Genomic DNA, 17,403 nt, shown 5'->3' on the forward strand with positions numbered 1-17,403 from the left:
TATCTCAGTTAATATTAAGTTAAATAATTATTAATTTATTAAAGGTAAAAATTAATTCTCTATCCAACAGCGAATCGATATATATTTGACAAATTTGTTGTACGACAAATGAAATATTCGCATTACGATCAACCAAGTTTTCATACAATATTGATATATTTTTTTTTTAATATTGATGAATTATTTTAACTTGTATAAAAAAAGTTAATAATAAATTAACGTTAAATGCATTTAAAAATAATTTAATTTAAGTTTAAAGTTGACATATTTAAAATTAACTAAAAATTAAGCTAAAAATTATTAATCTTTCAACTTTTTAACTATTTAACTAATTATAATACTATCTAATCCTGCATAAGGATCAAAACATTACGCCCATATGAAATCTAACCTAGCAAAATATTGAGTAGAATTCAAATATAAGCGAGAGTTGACGAAAAACGATGGACCAATCAAAAGTGAATATTTTACATCTTATGGACTCTTCTTATAGAGCTTTTAGTTCGAATATTCGCTATGAAAAATGCAATTTCTAACCAATGACATTTTTGTCCCTAGAAAACACACTCTTCTATTGGATCAAAAATCGTGCGTCGGGCGCAGTATGAATCCGCCAGATCCGCGCGTCAAATGTCGCGTTTCGGAACGCGTCGTCCTCGTTCGCGACATTGCTCCTTGCTTCCCCCCTCCCCCCACCTCTTCCTCCAGACTCCAACATTCATGCGCGTTCTTTTCGGAACGCACGAGTAACGTCCGTGATCCATTCTCGCTCGGCGTATCCTAGACTTTGCCAATATCGTTGGTCTTACAATTGTGAAAAGAGAAATAGGGTGGGCCACGCGAGAAAAAGAATCGCACTCTGTACATACATATATACAACGCTGAATAGCAACGGCGGCAATTGTTACGTGATCGAGCGTTATGCATGATACTGCATATTGACATACGTACGTATACTTTGGTGAGTCGTGAAACGGAATGCAGTTATCGATATAGATTCGAATAGATCATCGGTGACAAATATCGGTAACGGATATCAAGGTATATATATATATATATACATATATCATATACATTATATATATATATATATATATATATATATATATATATATAAATTGTTGAAATAGTTTACTTTGCGGGAACCCCGAAGTTTCACAATCGACATACGACGGTGCCGGCGCACATTGATCTTACACTAGTGCGGGAATTGGTTATCGAAAAAATGGCGGCTGAGGCAATGCTAAATAAGAACCGAATGATGGTGTTTAAGAACAAAGGCAAGGACGTCGAGGTGAGTGACTGGTTTCTCCTAAATGGAATTCGGCGTAGTGGATTCTACGCCGTGACAGAAATTATATTGGCCGTGGACGGCATCGAGACGCCCTCGTGGTCATAGGTTGCCGTGCACGATGATGCCATTTTCCCCTCCTCCTCGTGCATGCACTTGCATATACGATGAACCGTTTCTCTTCCTTCTTTTCTCGCTTTCCGTATTTTTTTCTTCCGCCTTTCATCCCTTTTTTCTTCCTGCTTTTGACATTTTTTTTTCTTTGCATTTCATCTCTTTCCATTTTTTTTTCTATTCTCCCCTCTTGTTCTTTTTTTTCTCTTTATTTTATCCTCTATTGTCTTCTCTTCTATTCTACTTGTTGCCTCTTTTATAATTTATATCGAGATTGTTTACTGTACTATTAATATGTTAATATCGTCATTATGATGCATTAACTTATATTGCTGTGTCATTTTCATTAAAATTTTATCAAGTTGTATTAGAGAATAATTCAATTAAATTTTTTAAGATTAAGCAAAAAAAACTGGTACACACATTTGTATAGAATGACGTACAAAAATTCTGTAACTATAAATATCTTTGATACATATACTTCATGTATGTAAATTATAATTAGTAGCATTAATTATAATACATCAATACTACTGATTAAACAAACTTACATTTACTTATTCTATTTAATGTTAAATTTTTAAGTAAATTTCTTCCCTATAACTATTTTTATATTGTGAGACAATTATTCATTAATACTTTATAAAATATAATTATTTGTTGTATTTTTTCATATAATACTTCAATATCTCAATGTCGTAAAAGTGAGTTGAATTAACTTTATTCTCTGAAGGCTGACATATTGTAATTTAAATGTAATATCACAAAATTAATATTGTTTTCAGGAGATGAGAAGAAGACGTAATGAAGTGACAGTAGAATTACGTAAAAATAAGCGCGATGAGACTTTACAAAAAAGAAGAAATGTACCTACAGATTCAACGGGTAATATTTAAAACTAATTTTTAATGCAATTTATTACTTTCGTGGCAACATTAATATTTTAGCTAAATATAATCATGAATATTGAAATGTATAATGTTTTATGAAAAAAAAATATTTTGCGCTTGTAATAAAATGATATTAATATTACAAACATATGATAAATAGAATTCATCAAGTTTAATAATTTCCATTTAGTAAATATTACATGCTATTTAAATATCCTTTTTTTATTATCTTTTATTATAAGTTAAAATATATAACTTAAGATTATATCTATATATTGACCTTATACCTTAGGTACATATATTTATTAGTGTAAATAAATTGTAACTAATACAAATAATATATAATGTTTTTTTAAACAGATGAAGATGATATTGACAAACATCTTTCAAAAATCAGTTTGGAAGAATTAGTAGCAAAAGCAGGTAGTTCAGATCCAGCAGTACAATTACAAGCTGTACAGTCAGCGAGGAAGTTACTATCTTCAGATCGTAATCCGCCTATTGATCCATTGATAGAGAGTGGCATTTTACCAATCTTAGTTCGTTGTCTTGAACAACATCATAAGTAAGTAAGAAAAAACTTTTATGCACAAAGTATGACTAATATCAATTTTTTATTTTTGATGTGCTTTTATCATATTTTTGTGCAATTTTTTTCTGTTATAGCATAACTTTGAAAATATTATATATCAACCTATATTCTTTCCTTTATATGACATGAGACTTATACTTATAAAATTGCTTTCAATATAACTTTTTAGTCCATCTTTACAATTTGAGGCAGCCTGGGCTTTAACAAATATTGCAAGTGGGACATCAGCTCAAACGCAAGCTGTTGTTACTGCTGGTGCAGTTCCACTTTTTTTGCGCTTGTTACTTTCAAGTCAACAGAATGTATGTGAACAAGCTGTATGGGCCTTAGGTATAATATTTAATTATATAAACATATAAATTGCTTAAATTATAGCATTATGTTGTTTTGTTATATCTATAAAAATGCTAGAGCATTAAATTTTTAACTATATAAGACAAAATATATTTATTTGATTTAGAGAGTAAACATTTAGAATATATATGTTTATATATATATATATATAATATGAAATATATTACATATATATTTATTTCTTGTAGGTAACATAATTGGAGATGGTCCAATACCTAGAGATTATGTTATTAATCTTGGTGTTGTACCACCACTGCTAACATTTATAAAACCAGATATACCTATTACGTTTTTACGTAACGTAACATGGGTCATTGTAAACTTATGTAGGAATAAAGATCCACCACCACCAGTTCAAACCATAAAGGAAATTTTACCTGCTCTAAATGTGCTTATTCATCATAATGATATTAATGTAAGTATAGACATTATGTACAAGCAGAAATAAAATCGATAATTGTATGTAAATTAATATAGGAAACATTTTTAAAAAACATGCATAAACAAATAGTAATTTTTAAATTTTTAATTAACATTTGATTGGATAATAAGGCAATTTAGATTATATTCTAATTTTTTAATTTAAAAAAATACAAAAATACACTGATTTATAAATAATTTGTATTACCACATTATTTTTATGTGATTGTTTTCAGTTGTTAATGAAAATTGTTATGAACTTTCTCTAATATAATTATATTTTTCACAGATTCTTGTTGATACCGTATGGGCCTTGAGCTATTTGACTGATGGTGGTAATGAGCAAATTCAAATGGTTATAGATAGTGGTGTTGTACCTCGTTTAATACCACTTCTTTCGCACAAAGAGGTCAAAGTGCAAACTGCTGCCCTTAGAGCAGTTGGAAATATTGTGACTGGCACAGATGAACAAACACAAACTGTTTTAAATTGTGATGCTCTTTCGCATTTCCCTAATTTATTGACTCATCCAAAAGAGAAGATTTGTAAAGAAGCAGTCTGGTTCCTTTCAAACATTACTGCCGGCAATCAATCACAAGTTCAAGCAGTTATAGATGCAGGACTCTTATCACTTATTATTCGTAATTTAGCAAAGGTATGTAGAATATATAATTATTTTTTTACAGAGAATGTATTGATTGTTACATTTTGTTATTTTGTATATTTAACATTTGCCTGCACATAGGTACATTATGAATTTTACGTTTTTACAGGGAGAATTTCAAACGCAGAAGGAAGCTGCATGGGCAATTAGTAATCTTACAATAAGTGGTAATAGGGAACAAGTTGCACGGCTTATACAAGAAGGTGTTATTGGTCCATTCTGTGATCTTCTGTCTTGTAAAGATACTCAAGTTGTGCAAGTGGTATTAGATGGTATCCATAACATGTTGAAGCTTGCTGGAACCCAAGTTGAACATTTGGCAAATATGATTGAAGAATGTGGTGGTGAGTTATTTTGTTATTCTAAAATAGTACTAGTATTTTAAAATAATAGTAGTAGTTAACATTTTTTATTTTATATTTTTTTCATGTATATGCATATCTAGAGTAAAATATAAAAAACATGAAAGCATTTTATATACGTACATAGAACATATATCTACATATATTTTCTTTATTTACAGGTGTGGACAAGATTGAAGCGTTGCAAAATCATGAAAATGTAGATATTTACAAGTTAGCATATGACATCATTGAGCAATATTTTTCAGAAGAGGTAAAACGGTTCTTCATGTTCATAATTCACTGATAATTCACTAGTTAAGAAAGAAATGGAATAAAAAGAAATTAACTTTTTTGCTTTAATGTATATATTTACAAAAATCTGATAATATATTTTGGAGTAGATTTAATATATATATATTTTGTTATTCTATATCAATACGTTTTGCATTTAAATTAAAATATAAAAATTTTACCTTGCATTACATGCATATTATTTTTATATATGCAATGGCACAAAAATTTTTCTATAATTAATGTGACATTGGATGATACTAGAATTAAAAGAATTAGGTTTCTAATGCATTTTGCACATTTTTTTATTACATTTAATAATTTAATTGATATGTGAATCTTATTCTAATATATTCTTATATATTCTAATATATTCTTATTCTGATATAATTATTGATTTTAGGCGGATGAGACACCTTTGGCGCCAGGACATGAAGGAGCTTTTGAGTTTGATCAGACGACGAGTATTCCGAGTGAAGGTTTTAAATTCTGAGAGAGTCTCCACTTATTTCTTATCCGATCGTGCCGTCCCCCGACAAACTCCGATGCGGAGCCATTTTGCTTTTCTCTTTCCTATTTCTACATCTCCTTCCTGTTCCAATGAAAGTGTAGCAATATGAACTTACCACTGCTGTGGATCAAGAATTATCGCGTTTGCTCTAAACATACAGTGTGATTTATCGACTTCCGTATTTTGGAAAGCTTGAACGAACTAGAGAAAGAAAGCTGGTTACAGAATGAAAGAGAGCCAGATAATTACCAAAAACTGATCATCCGTGTATTTTGATTTTTTCTTTCCCCTTTGTTATAATACCTTACCTTGTTACCTTTTTTTCTTTTATAATACAATGATAAACTTATTAGCAGTGTCTTTAGACGAGCGCAGCTAATGACATAATGCATGCAAATAAATTATTGTAGTGAAATCGATTATTTCCGCAATGAAAATAAGGAAACGAAAAGAAAAGATTATCCTGCACTGCATGTTTCTACACTGTGTGGAAATAAGGGAATGAAAAGGAAGGATTATTCTATTGCTTGATCATGCTGCTCTCCATTCTAACTCAGGACGAGTCTTGGTTAGCGATATTACTTTTATAAAATAATTCGTGTATATTTTAGGCATGTTAAATTTATAATGATATTGATTACTAAATAAATGAATCAATTGACTACTCTTTACTAGTATAATTAATAAGTATGGACACATTTCTGTAAAAAGTGCAGAACAATTAATAAAATTTCATCGTGTAAATTCTCGGCACAACTTCAACTATCATAGCTAATAATTTTTATTTTTATTCATTAATGCGATGTTATATAGAATTAAAATATGTGCCTATGCTGATCCTTAATTTCTATGTAAATTTATAAGTTATCAACTAGAAAAAAAATATGTGTAAACTTCATAAAATTATCTTAATTATAAATTATATAATTCTTTTATTGAATTTATATCATACAGAGATATACACAATTAAGATTCTTCTTTAAATTCTATTGTGGGATCTACAAATGGATGTATTTCATCTGCGTATAGTTCTTCTGGAAGCGATTCTTCAGTGATACTTGGTAAATATGTAGGGAAATGTGGCGCTTTTTTATGTCGTTTCAAAGGAAGTATTGTATCGTAGATATGACAATAAGTATTGGTTTCTCCAGGTATATTATGTCCTTTGACCCAAATTACATTATATTTTGTATTTATTCGTAGAATCTATATGAAATATTATACAATTGCATTATTAAAAAATTAATACTAACTTTTATAAAGCGAACAATAGGGAAATATTATAAATTCTAAACTAAATTTCAATATGACTTTATATCTTTCGTATTTCTTTGGATATACTAATTATGAGAGAGATTATATATATATCTTACCTGAACACCTTTTTGGATGCGCCACCTATTACCCATATGTCCGGGCATTTTTGTGCCAGGCATGACTCGAGCTTTAGTACCGCCTGATCCAATATTTCCAGGTCTTCTATGCGTTTTAGTTACACCATGACTGGCAGGCATTCCTTTGAAGCCCCATCGTTTCATGACACCTTGGAACCCACGGTCTATCCTAATGGAATTCATATTTTAATTATTTAATAATGTACACTCAGTACTATTAGAGTCTATACTTTTTAATAACAAATGCAAAATTATTTACGTCTTTGCACGAATATCGATGACTTCTCCTGGTTTAAAATGTGCAACAGTCAAAGGAGTTCCCGGTTGTAATGCCGCTTCAGGAGATATCATAAATCTTTTTAATATACGTTTTGGCATAACTCCAGAAGCGTTGAAGATACCATAATATTCTTTTGTAATCTGTACAGAGAGATTATTGCTAAATTTCTTACATACTAGTATGCAGAGAAATATATAATAATTTTCTTTTTACCGATCGCGGATCTATATTTTCCGCTCCTACTACAAGACATCCTAGTCTCCTTTTTATTTGTAACGGAGGTTTGCTTTTAACTGGATAAAATTTCTCTGGTGGTATATATTTTACTACTTCATTATCAACAACCTGAATAAAGAATATGTGATATAATATCTAGAGATATGAAAAATAATAGTAATTAACAATATTTATTTAAGATTAATGCTGCTCTGTTTACCTGAAGTAATGTCGAGTGAACCTTTTTTCCATTTTTCAACCATAATGGATAAACTCCAATTTTCTTAGCAATTAAGCCAGTACGTCGCAGACCTCGCCTCCATTGTGCGACTGGTTCAATTGGATCTATTTTTAATGGAGAAATATTCATTCCATATTCAATATTATCTGGACCATATTTGTCTTGAGTTACTTCTTTTAAAAACTCATTATTATCTTCTGTTAATTGTTCGTTGTATTTCTATAAAGGAGAATTTTATAAATTTTAATAAATTCATATAATTACTTTGTATATTACTTTAAAACTACTTTATGTGATACATCATTTATATTTAAATATTAGATTAAAATAAAAATAAGTAATTTGTATATTAATAATTATAAAATAAGTATTTTATACATCAATAACATACAACACGTGTAACTCTTGGGAGCCACTCTGGATGACGGTATCTAGGTATATTATTACGGATATGTCTGTCTCGCTTTGAAGTAGCAGTTATGCTGATACTGAAAACACAAAAAAGAATAAAGATTTATATAAATCTGTTTTAGAGAGGATATTTTATTTGTTTAGATCAATATATATAACATATAAGTTACATTTAATATAAAAGATACTGTTTTTAAATATCCTATAAATATCTATTTGTAGATTTGAATTTCAATATTTCATACATTTATTTTTTCGTATGTATCTTATTATTTATTTTAACTTAAATATTACTTAAAAATTAATTGTAAACACTTATAAATAACTTGTGCGAGCAATCTCATTAAACATTTATAATTCTGAAAATCAAGCAAAAGGGATAATCTTATTCTAAAAAATGTAGTGTTTAAATTATATTTTTACACATTTATTTGATAATATCTATATTAATGTCATACATTATTTTTCAAAGATGTAAAAACGAGCACAATGTTATAAACAGGAATGTACAAAAAAGGTACATGCATAAGCGATAATATCGGTACGTATAACATAAATCACTAATTAGAGAGCAACAATAAATAGCATACCTTGGTTTCAAGAATTTCTGAAATAATTGAAGTCCATTAATAGCTTTCAAAAACGATGTCATTTTTAAAACAGACTAAAAAGAGCAAGATTTTCTTTATCATATGATACAAATTATCGAGTGAGAAGAACGCAAGGGGCACGAAATCCTTTTCTACGTGCACCTTTACCCCTACTCCTCAACACTCTAGATATATTATGTCTATGACGCAGCCAATGTTACCTTTAAACATAATCAGAATATTTAACTGTGATTGGTTGATTTGCTTACGGCCTAAAAGCCGTATTACACTACAGATTGCTGGCTCGGTTACGATTGGAGTTATGGTTGACAGTTGCAAATTGACCAATCAGTTGGCAAGTTTTGCCCTGATTGGTTAATCCATAATCATCAATCGTAACTTCAATTCCAACAGAGCCCGCAATCCGTAGTGTAATACGGCCTTTACGATTACGACTATATATAAAATTTTTTCACGTGCAATGGTCTTAATAGGCCTTAAGGATAGAGCACGTAAGACATGATGCCCGAACCCAAGCTAAACTATCCAAAGTGGTTGTTGTTACAAGTTGGTAATAAGTTAAGCGAGCAAATGCTAAGTATAAATAAAAGTAAGATTTCCTGTTTAAATATACAATTAAAATAATAATTAATAGACTATATCATTATTATTTTATATTTTTTAATCTTATTTTACATTTTTTATTTTATATTTTTTAATCTTTGTTTTAAAATGTATGTACAATAAATTTAGATTATCTATAAGTTAGATAAGATTTTTCTTCGCTTTAATATATCAATGAATTTGTCTGCGCATACTTTAGTTTATTTTATTTTACATTAAAATTAAATATAAAATAAATGCTAAGTTCAATAATAATAAAAACTATCATTATTTTTTTGTTGGACTTTTTTATATCAAATCAAAATATAGAATGATGTTCTTTAAGTTATAAAAATGTTTTTCATTGAACGTTGTAATTTGATTTATACTTCAGAACGCGACAATTTTACTTTTCTTATTTTTACTTTTTTATCAAAAATATGTTATTTAATATTATTGTTGCAGATTTATGAAAGCCAAATATTAAGATGAAGTATTATAAGCAACGTCTAACACCAAAACATCAAGATTTTCAGCATTTATCATTCTCAGTGTTCACAGCAAATGATATAAGAAATTTAAGTGTAACAAAAATTGGGATACCTCGTTCTTTTGACGTTCTCGGATATCCACTAGAGTATGGATTATATGATCCATTTTTAGGTAAAATGTTTTATCCTAATATATTTTGTTATAAAAGAGATAATATAAAAAATTGTTATAACTCTATTAAATATTTTGTTTATATATTTTTTTTTTATAGCAACATTTTGTAACAGTTCTAATTATGATTTGTTCAAGTTTTCAAGAATTGTACTTTAGATTTTAAGTAAAATTGAACAACTTAAACTTTCAAGAGAATAGGAAGAACATATATTTTTTCTTAATTGATCTAATATTTATTTAAATATTAATTTCAATGCGCGCGCGTGTGTAATTGTAATGTAATTTTATGGTTTAGATTTTTTTTTTTGCTGCAATTATATTGAATTTTATTTATATTATATTAATTTAAACTTATTTATGTATATACTTGAACAATTTATGATTTAAATCCAACATATAAATAGTGAGAAAAAATTAATTTTTATTTTGCAAGAAAAATTCATATATATAATATAGTTTCTGTTTCAATTGTTATTCACTTCAAGATAATTATAGTGAATTTTTAAAATATGTGATTTTGAAAATTAGAACACTAACATAATAATGTTAATAATATTAATAAGTGATATAATTTCTCTTAATAATAATATGATAATTTATCATACTTTTTCAAAAATTTGTCGCCATTAGAGACATTATATATGCATGTACAGTTTTAATATCATTAAATTAAATATATATAGACATATATGTCAAGATAATAACGCAGATAATATAATAATAAAAATATAAAATAGTAAAACAAGCTATGCATATTATATTTTGCTATAATTTATATAATAATTTATGTTTATATATTTAATTTATAGGCACAACAAGAAGTAATTTTGAAGAATTTTGTAACACATGTAAATATAATAGCTCCAAGTGTCCAGGTCACTTTGGACACATAGAATTGCCAGTACCTGTTGTCAATCCATTATTTCACAAAGGATTATCCACATTGTTCAAACTGTCATGCTTCAACTGTTTTACTTTTCAAATACCATCATATATGAAGACGTTATTGTCTGCAAGATTAAAGTTGCTTTATCAAGGACAACTTGCTGATCTTGAAGCTTTAGATCAAGAAATCAATTATGTAAAATTGAGTGTTCCAAAAATAGAAGAACAAACTGAGTATATTTGTGAAGTAATCGATGTTTACATGCAAAACTTTTCCAATAGAACCAGATTCAGTCAGCCTATGACTGAGAATCATGAGCATAAAAGTAACATAAAGAATGCTAATATACAGTGGCATACCTATGTTGAGAATATACTTAAACAATATGTCAGGAACAAAGTTGGGATATGCATTAATTGTAACAATGCTTTACCGAAAATTACGACGTTGCAAAATAAAATAATGATAAGCAATGAAGGAGCCCCTAAGGAAATATTGTCACATGAAGTGATTCATAAATTGGATAAAGTAATGATTATGCCAGATCAATCTAAGGAATATATGCGACAATTATGGAATAATGAAAAGGATTTTCTTCAGATAATGATACCCTGCTTAGAATTAGTGGATATTGAATATCCAACTGATATATTCTTTCTTGAAGTAGTATCCGTGCTACCACCCATTGTGCGACCAGTAAATTTTGTTAATGACCAAATGATCGAACATCCTCAAACTCAAACCTATAAAACAATTATACGTGATTGTTTGGGCTTAAGAAATATTATACAAACAATTCAAGATGGAGGTACCGATCACTTACCTCAGGAGAGTCGACTTGTTTTTGAACAAATAAGAGGACATACAGCGGTCGAAAAATTACACAATGCCTGGCAAACATTACAAAGCAATGTTGATCATCTGATGGATCGTGACATAAATAGGACACCGGAATCTATCAATGGTCTAGGCTTGAAGCAAATTCTCGAAAAAAAAGAAGGTATCATTAGAAAGCACATGATGGGTAAAAGAGTGGATTTTGCCGCGCGTTCGGTCATTACTCCAGGTCCTGACTTGAATATCGATGAAATTGGCATTCCCGAAGCTTTCGCACGAAAATTAACATATCCTACAGCTGTGACACCATGGAATGTCGTTGAATTGCGACGATTAGTTTTAAATGGACCCAATGTTCATCCTGGGGCGGTTATGATAGAAAATGAAGATGGATCAATACAAGCCATTCACATTAACGATTCTATGCAAAGAGAAGCTATTGCAAAACGTCTTTTAACGATAAGCGACAAAACCAACGAATTCAATGGCGTTAAAATAGTACATCGACACCTTCAAAACGGCGATATATTATTATTAAATAGGCAACCGACGTTACATAAACCGAGTATAATGGCTCATAAGGCGCGTATTCTTAAAGGAGAAAAAACATTGCATCTTTATTATGCAAATTGTAAGGCATATAATGCAGATTACGATGGAGATGAACTCAACGTTCATTTTCCACAAAACGAACTAGCTAGAAGTGAAAGTTATAATATAGCTAACGTAAGCAATCAATATCTCGTACCAAAAGATGGAACTCCATTAAGTGGTCTTATACAAGATTATATAATATCCGGGGTACAATTAACAACTAGAGGTCGATTTTTCTCAAAAACTCATTATATGCAATTAGTTTACGCCGCACTTTCAATGGTACAAGAAGATGTAACCCTCTTACCACCAACTATTATTAAACCAAAACGTCTATGGTCGGGTAAACAAATTATTTCAACCATTATAATTAATATTATTCCTTCGCACAAGGCACGAATTAATCTAATCTCTAATACAAAAATTAATGTAAAAGAATGGCAAGTAGAAGCACCACGACCTTGGAAATGTGAAACAGAATTTAAAAATCCAATAACTATGTCGGAAGCTGAAGTTGTAATTCGGCACGGAGAATTACTATGCGGAGTTCTTGATAAAATGCATTGTGGTGCAACTTCTTACGGTCTTATTCATTGTATTTATGAGTTATATGGGGAAACGTATGCAACTAAAATGTTGAGCGCATTTGCTAAATTGTTCCAAACGTTTCTGCAATACAATGGATTTACTCTGGGTGTCGAAGATATTCTAATAAATCGTGGAATCGATGAGAAACGTAAAGAAATAATTTCTAATTGCCAGAAAGTTGGAGAAGATATACAAAAATCTGTCGTAAAAATACCTGATAATATATCTGCGAATGAACTTAAAAACAAGATAGAAGAATCTTATTGGGATAATCCGAAATTTCGCGCACAAGTCGATCATAAATACAAGAGTGTATTAGATGTTTACACTAACGATATAAATAAAACGTGTCTACAGATAGGACTTTTTAAAAAATTTCCAAATAATAACTTACAACTTATGGTGCAATCAGGAGCAAAGGGATCCATGATTAATACTATGCAAATATCGTGTTTGCTTGGCCAAAGCGAATTGGAAGGTAAAAGGCCGCCATTAATGATCAGTGGGAAAAGTTTAGTAAGTTTCTCAGCGTATGATCCGACACCTAGAGCTGGTGGTTTCATCGATAATAGATTTATGACCGGTATTAAATCTTAGGAATGTTTTTTCCATTGCATGGCAGGACGCGAAGGTCTTGTTGACACGGCGGTAAAAACTAGTAGATCCGGATACTTGCAGAGATGTCTTGTGAAACATCTGGAAGGATTGGTTGTCGGTTACGATGCGACAGTCAGAGACTATGATGGTAGTTTAATTCAATTTTATTACGGAGAAGATGGCCTTGATGTACCAGGTTCGCAATTCTTAAGAAAAGAACAAATCCCATTTCTAGTCGATAATAAAGATGCTATTATAGACGCAAAATTATTAGAATACCTAAAAACAGATAATAAAGAGATTGCAAAAATGATAAAAAAGATCAAAAAATGGGAAAATAAAAATGGTTCTTCTTTACAAAAGAAAAGAATTAGTGAATTTACCAAATTCTGTATTGAGAATCAGAATAATAGCTTAAAAAGAAAAAGCATCGATAGTCATAGTGGAAGGAGTAAAGCCGCATTATCGCTTATACGAAAATGGATAAGAGCAACGGAAGAAGTGAAAGAGACATTTCGTGCACAAAGTGCTAAATGTCCTGATACAGTAACATCAAAATATAGGCAAGATGTTGAATTCGGTGTATTACCAGAACGAATAGAAGGCTTAATAGACGAATATCTTTCTCACTCTTCGAAGATTAGAAAATCTAATTTAAGAGATTTGTTATCTATCAAAGTTATAAAAACGATTTGTCCACCTGGTGAACCAGTTGGTTTGTTAGCAGCGCAATCTATAGGTGAACCATCCACTCAAATGACTTTGAATACATTTCATTTTGCTGGACGTGGTGATATGAATATGACTCTAGGTATTCCTAGATTACGTGAGATCTTAATGTTGGCGACGAAAAATATAAAAACTCCAAGTGTGGAAATACCCTTTCAAAACAATCTGCAAAATCTTGAGAAGCAAGCAAAGAAGCTGAGATTAAAATTAACAAAATGTGTTCTGCGTGATGTATTGAAGGATATCACGATAAGTAGAAGAATGGAAGAGGGTCCACCACGAAGATTAGTGCACACTATAACCATCGAATATCTTCCTTACAAATCTTATAAAGGAGAGTTTTCTATTCGCCCACAGGATGTGATTAAATGCACCGAGGAAAAGTTTTTTCAGAATATATTTGTAGAAATCCGAAAACTCACCAAAGCAAGAAAAGTTTTATTACATTTCGAAGGAGAGAAAAAACGGGCGAACGACGAAGATGCAATAATAGATCAATTTGATCCTGATGACACAATGCCGGAAAATCCTGGAAGAAGAATGAAGATGGATTTAGGAGAGATGCATGAATCATCCGATGAGGAAGAAGTTGCGGAGGATGCTGATGCGACAATGAGTAGGTCACTATCGCGTCATCAAGAAAATCAAGAATATGAAGGTTCAGAAGAAGAAGAAGAAGTGGAAGATGGTATAAACGACAAGGAGGAAGAAGCAAATAATAATAATAATACAAATAAAAACTCAGAGAACAAGGAAGATAATGAAGAAAATGATGACTATACTAGAGAAAGATTAAATAATAATAGGAAAAATGACACATATTCTAACATAAAAAAATACGTCATAGATAGGTACGAGCATGCTACCGATTATGATTATGACGAAAGTAAATTATCATGGTGCAAATTTACATTTTGGGTAAGTACTTGTTGCAAAAATTTGTTGTTGCAATCTTTATATTTTGTATCTTTGTAAAGCAATATTTATAAAAATAGCAATATTTATAAAAAATTTAATCTGCTGAAGATAATATGAATTATATAATCAATCACGTAATCTCATGATCAATTTAATCGATTAAAATATATATAAAATATATATTTATATTAAATACAAACTAAGCTTTTGAAACATTTCACGATTATCTATAGAAAATTGAATGATATGTGAAAAAAAATTCTTTTAATACAGTACAAGAAGAAATATATATAATATAATAATATATTATAATATTAATTAAATATATTATTTCAACTGCCTAAAGAGCGATGCTAAAAAAATGACAATTATTTTATAATTCTTCTTTGATTAAACATCTCAAAAAAATAATTCAGGACTTTTCAACTTTTTCATTCAGAAATAGTGTATTTATAGGTGCGTTATGATACACTGTTTCTACTGAAATTTCATATAACACCTATCACTTATTAAATTGTAATAATATAGGAACTCTAACATAAATAAGTAATATATATATATATATATATATATATATATATATATATATATATATATTAATTCTTTTCAGTTACTACTTAAAATGATCAAATTAGATTTGCCGACAATAATTAAAAATGCTGCAGAGAAAACAGTTTTATGGGAAATACCATATATCAAGAAAGCTTTTACTTTCCAAAATAGTGAAAATGAAACAATTCTCAAAACAGATGGTTTATTTAAACGAAATATAAAAGTAAGTGAATTTGCTTATTATGGACAATTTGTAAATAGAAATCGTACTCTTCTGTCTCATCTCTATATATCATGTTTCTTTTATTATAGGAATTGTACAAATATGATAACATACTTAATTTAAATAGACTATATTGCAATGACATTCACAATATTTCTCAAACATATGGAATTGAAGCTGCGAATAAAGTTATTGTGAGAGAAGTTAGGGATGTCTTCAAAATGTATGGTATTACTGTAGACTTTAGGCATCTAGCCTTAATCGCCGATTATATGACGTTTGATGGGACATTTCAACCACTTAGTCGGAAAGGAATGGAAAATTCCGCTTCACCATTACAGCAAATAAGTTTTGAAAGCTCGCTAGGTTTTTTGAAAAGTGCGACATTGCAAGGTAATAGATTTTATAATTAGATGTAAGATCGCCAAATAGATTGTGCAAAAAAATATGTTTAAGCATATATATTATTTTATTTTTCATTTAGGAAAAAAGGATGATATATCATCACCATCAAGTAGATTGATGTTTGGACAACCATGCAAAGCTGGTACTGGAGCATTTTCTGTATTGCCATTGTTATAGAGAATGGATAGAGAACATTCTATTATGGTTGAGCTCATGACCGTCAAGGGAATAGCCAACACCTAACTCTTATATTGCGACAAGTTTTATGAAGTACTGGGAAACACAATCATCATTAATGAAAATAGTACAAAAAAAAGATTTTTGCAATAAAAAAAATATATGATTTTAAAATAAAAAATTTTTTTTATCATTATATAAAATTAAAGTAAAAATGATATTGTAAAAGTGCAAAAAAAGCAGTCATCATTATTAAATTTTTGAATATGTAATAAAATTATTGTTATTTTTAATAAAATTACAATTCCACGAGAAAATATAGTTCCAAAAAGATATAGTTTTAATACACAATTATTTTTTATAAATATGTTAAAAAAAATTAAAAATGCAAAGAAATAAAAATGTTATGTATATTATTTATAACATTATAATTATATATATATATATATATATATATATATATATATATATATATATATATATATATATATATATAACAATTGTCTTGAGTAAATATTACTTTTTATGTAGCATATATAACAATATAATTTGTTTCATAAAAAATATGTAAATATTTTTCTTAGAAAATGTTTAGAGAAATTTCGACTACTACATCTGCTACATATTTGCGCGAATTTCTATTACTTTTGCATGGTCATGTACAGTCATATAGAGTTCTGAAATGATAAAATATAAATACGATTCAAGATTTACGATTGATTTTTATCATAATGAAAAAAATTAATTGATGCAACGATAAATGTTAATTTTATTTTGATATTGCATCGTTTTCTTAATGATAGTAAACGTTTTCTTAAATTTAAATAGGTAGTAAATCTAACTAGAATCCGATTCGAATAAAGATTGCACAAATAAGTGATTTATATTGCGCTCACAAAAAAGAAAGTAAATTTACATAGAAAAGAGTTTGCTTTTAAGATCATTGCACGTGAAAAAATTTTAGCCGTAATCATAAGACCATAAGCAAATCGACCAATCACAATCAAGCATTCCAAAACGTAATT

At 29.1% G+C, this 17,403-nt stretch overlaps 3 protein-coding genes across 5 annotated transcripts; 2 read left to right on the plus strand and 1 right to left on the minus strand.

The window, feature by feature from the left end:
* Positions 1-706: 706 nt before the first annotated feature.
* LOC126858311 (importin subunit alpha-3) lies at positions 707-6,138 on the plus strand. Of its 3 annotated transcripts, none has more exons than XM_050608556.1 (10): positions 707-1,041; positions 1,131-1,294; positions 2,191-2,290; positions 2,656-2,860; positions 3,057-3,217; positions 3,430-3,656; positions 3,951-4,316; positions 4,435-4,669; positions 4,849-4,940; positions 5,364-6,138. In XM_050608556.1, exons 2-10 carry the CDS (start codon positions 1,226-1,228, stop codon positions 5,451-5,453), a joined length of 1,545 nt encoding a protein of 514 aa, XP_050464513.1. In that variant the 5' UTR covers positions 707-1,041; positions 1,131-1,225; the 3' UTR covers positions 5,454-6,138. The 3 variants fall into 3 exon arrangements, with proteins under 3 accessions (XP_050464513.1, XP_050464522.1, XP_050464504.1); XM_050608565.1 differs by having other exon boundaries at positions 707-961; XM_050608547.1 differs by having other exon boundaries at positions 707-947.
* A 245-nt stretch (positions 6,139-6,383) lies between these two features.
* On the minus strand, positions 6,384-8,781 carry LOC126858370 (39S ribosomal protein L3, mitochondrial). The gene is made up of 7 exons (XM_050608622.1): positions 8,604-8,781; positions 7,994-8,090; positions 7,582-7,821; positions 7,359-7,490; positions 7,125-7,285; positions 6,845-7,034; positions 6,384-6,677 (listed from the first exon to the last, which is right to left on the minus strand). Exons 1-7 carry the CDS (start codon positions 8,663-8,665, stop codon positions 6,438-6,440), a joined length of 1,122 nt encoding a protein of 373 aa, XP_050464579.1. The 5' UTR covers positions 8,666-8,781; the 3' UTR covers positions 6,384-6,437.
* Positions 8,782-9,094: 313 nt separating this feature from the next.
* LOC126858276 (DNA-directed RNA polymerase I subunit RPA1-like) lies at positions 9,095-16,729 on the plus strand. Its single transcript, XM_050608483.1, is given in 6 exon segments — positions 9,095-9,213; positions 9,672-9,869; positions 10,682-15,021; positions 15,632-15,796; positions 15,886-16,189; positions 16,281-16,729. Coding segments are annotated over 5 exon segments (5,082 nt in total). The 5' UTR covers positions 9,095-9,213; positions 9,672-9,694; the 3' UTR covers positions 16,379-16,729.
* The last annotated feature ends 674 nt before the right edge of the window (positions 16,730-17,403 follow it).

The sequence above is a fragment of the Cataglyphis hispanica genome, chromosome 2 (genome assembly GCF_021464435.1).
Source record: "Cataglyphis hispanica isolate Lineage 1 chromosome 2, ULB_Chis1_1.0, whole genome shotgun sequence".
Classification (NCBI taxonomy): domain Eukaryota; kingdom Metazoa; phylum Arthropoda; class Insecta; order Hymenoptera; family Formicidae; genus Cataglyphis; species Cataglyphis hispanica.

Bases quoted from the DNA above. Each gene is read 5' to 3' on its own strand.
- LOC126858311 (XM_050608547.1), top strand. From the start codon at position 926: ATGATACTGCATATTGACATAC. The intron at 3,218-3,429 runs GTATAATATTTA...TATTTCTTGTAG, and splicing joins ACAAGCTGTATGGGCCTTAG to GTAACATAATTGGAGATGGT. The intron at 4,317-4,434 runs GTATGTAGAATA...ACGTTTTTACAG, and splicing joins TTATTCGTAATTTAGCAAAG to GGAGAATTTCAAACGCAGAA.
- LOC126858370 (XM_050608622.1), bottom strand. From the start codon at position 8,665: ATGACATCGTTTTTGAAAGCTATTAATGGACTTCAATTATTTCAGAAA. The intron at 7,822-7,993 runs GTATGTTATTGA...TCTCCTTTATAG, and splicing joins TCCCAAGAGTTACACGTGTT to AAATACAACGAACAATTAAC. The intron at 7,286-7,358 runs GTAAAAAGAAAA...CTCTCTGTACAG, and splicing joins AAAATATAGATCCGCGATCG to ATTACAAAAGAATATTATGG.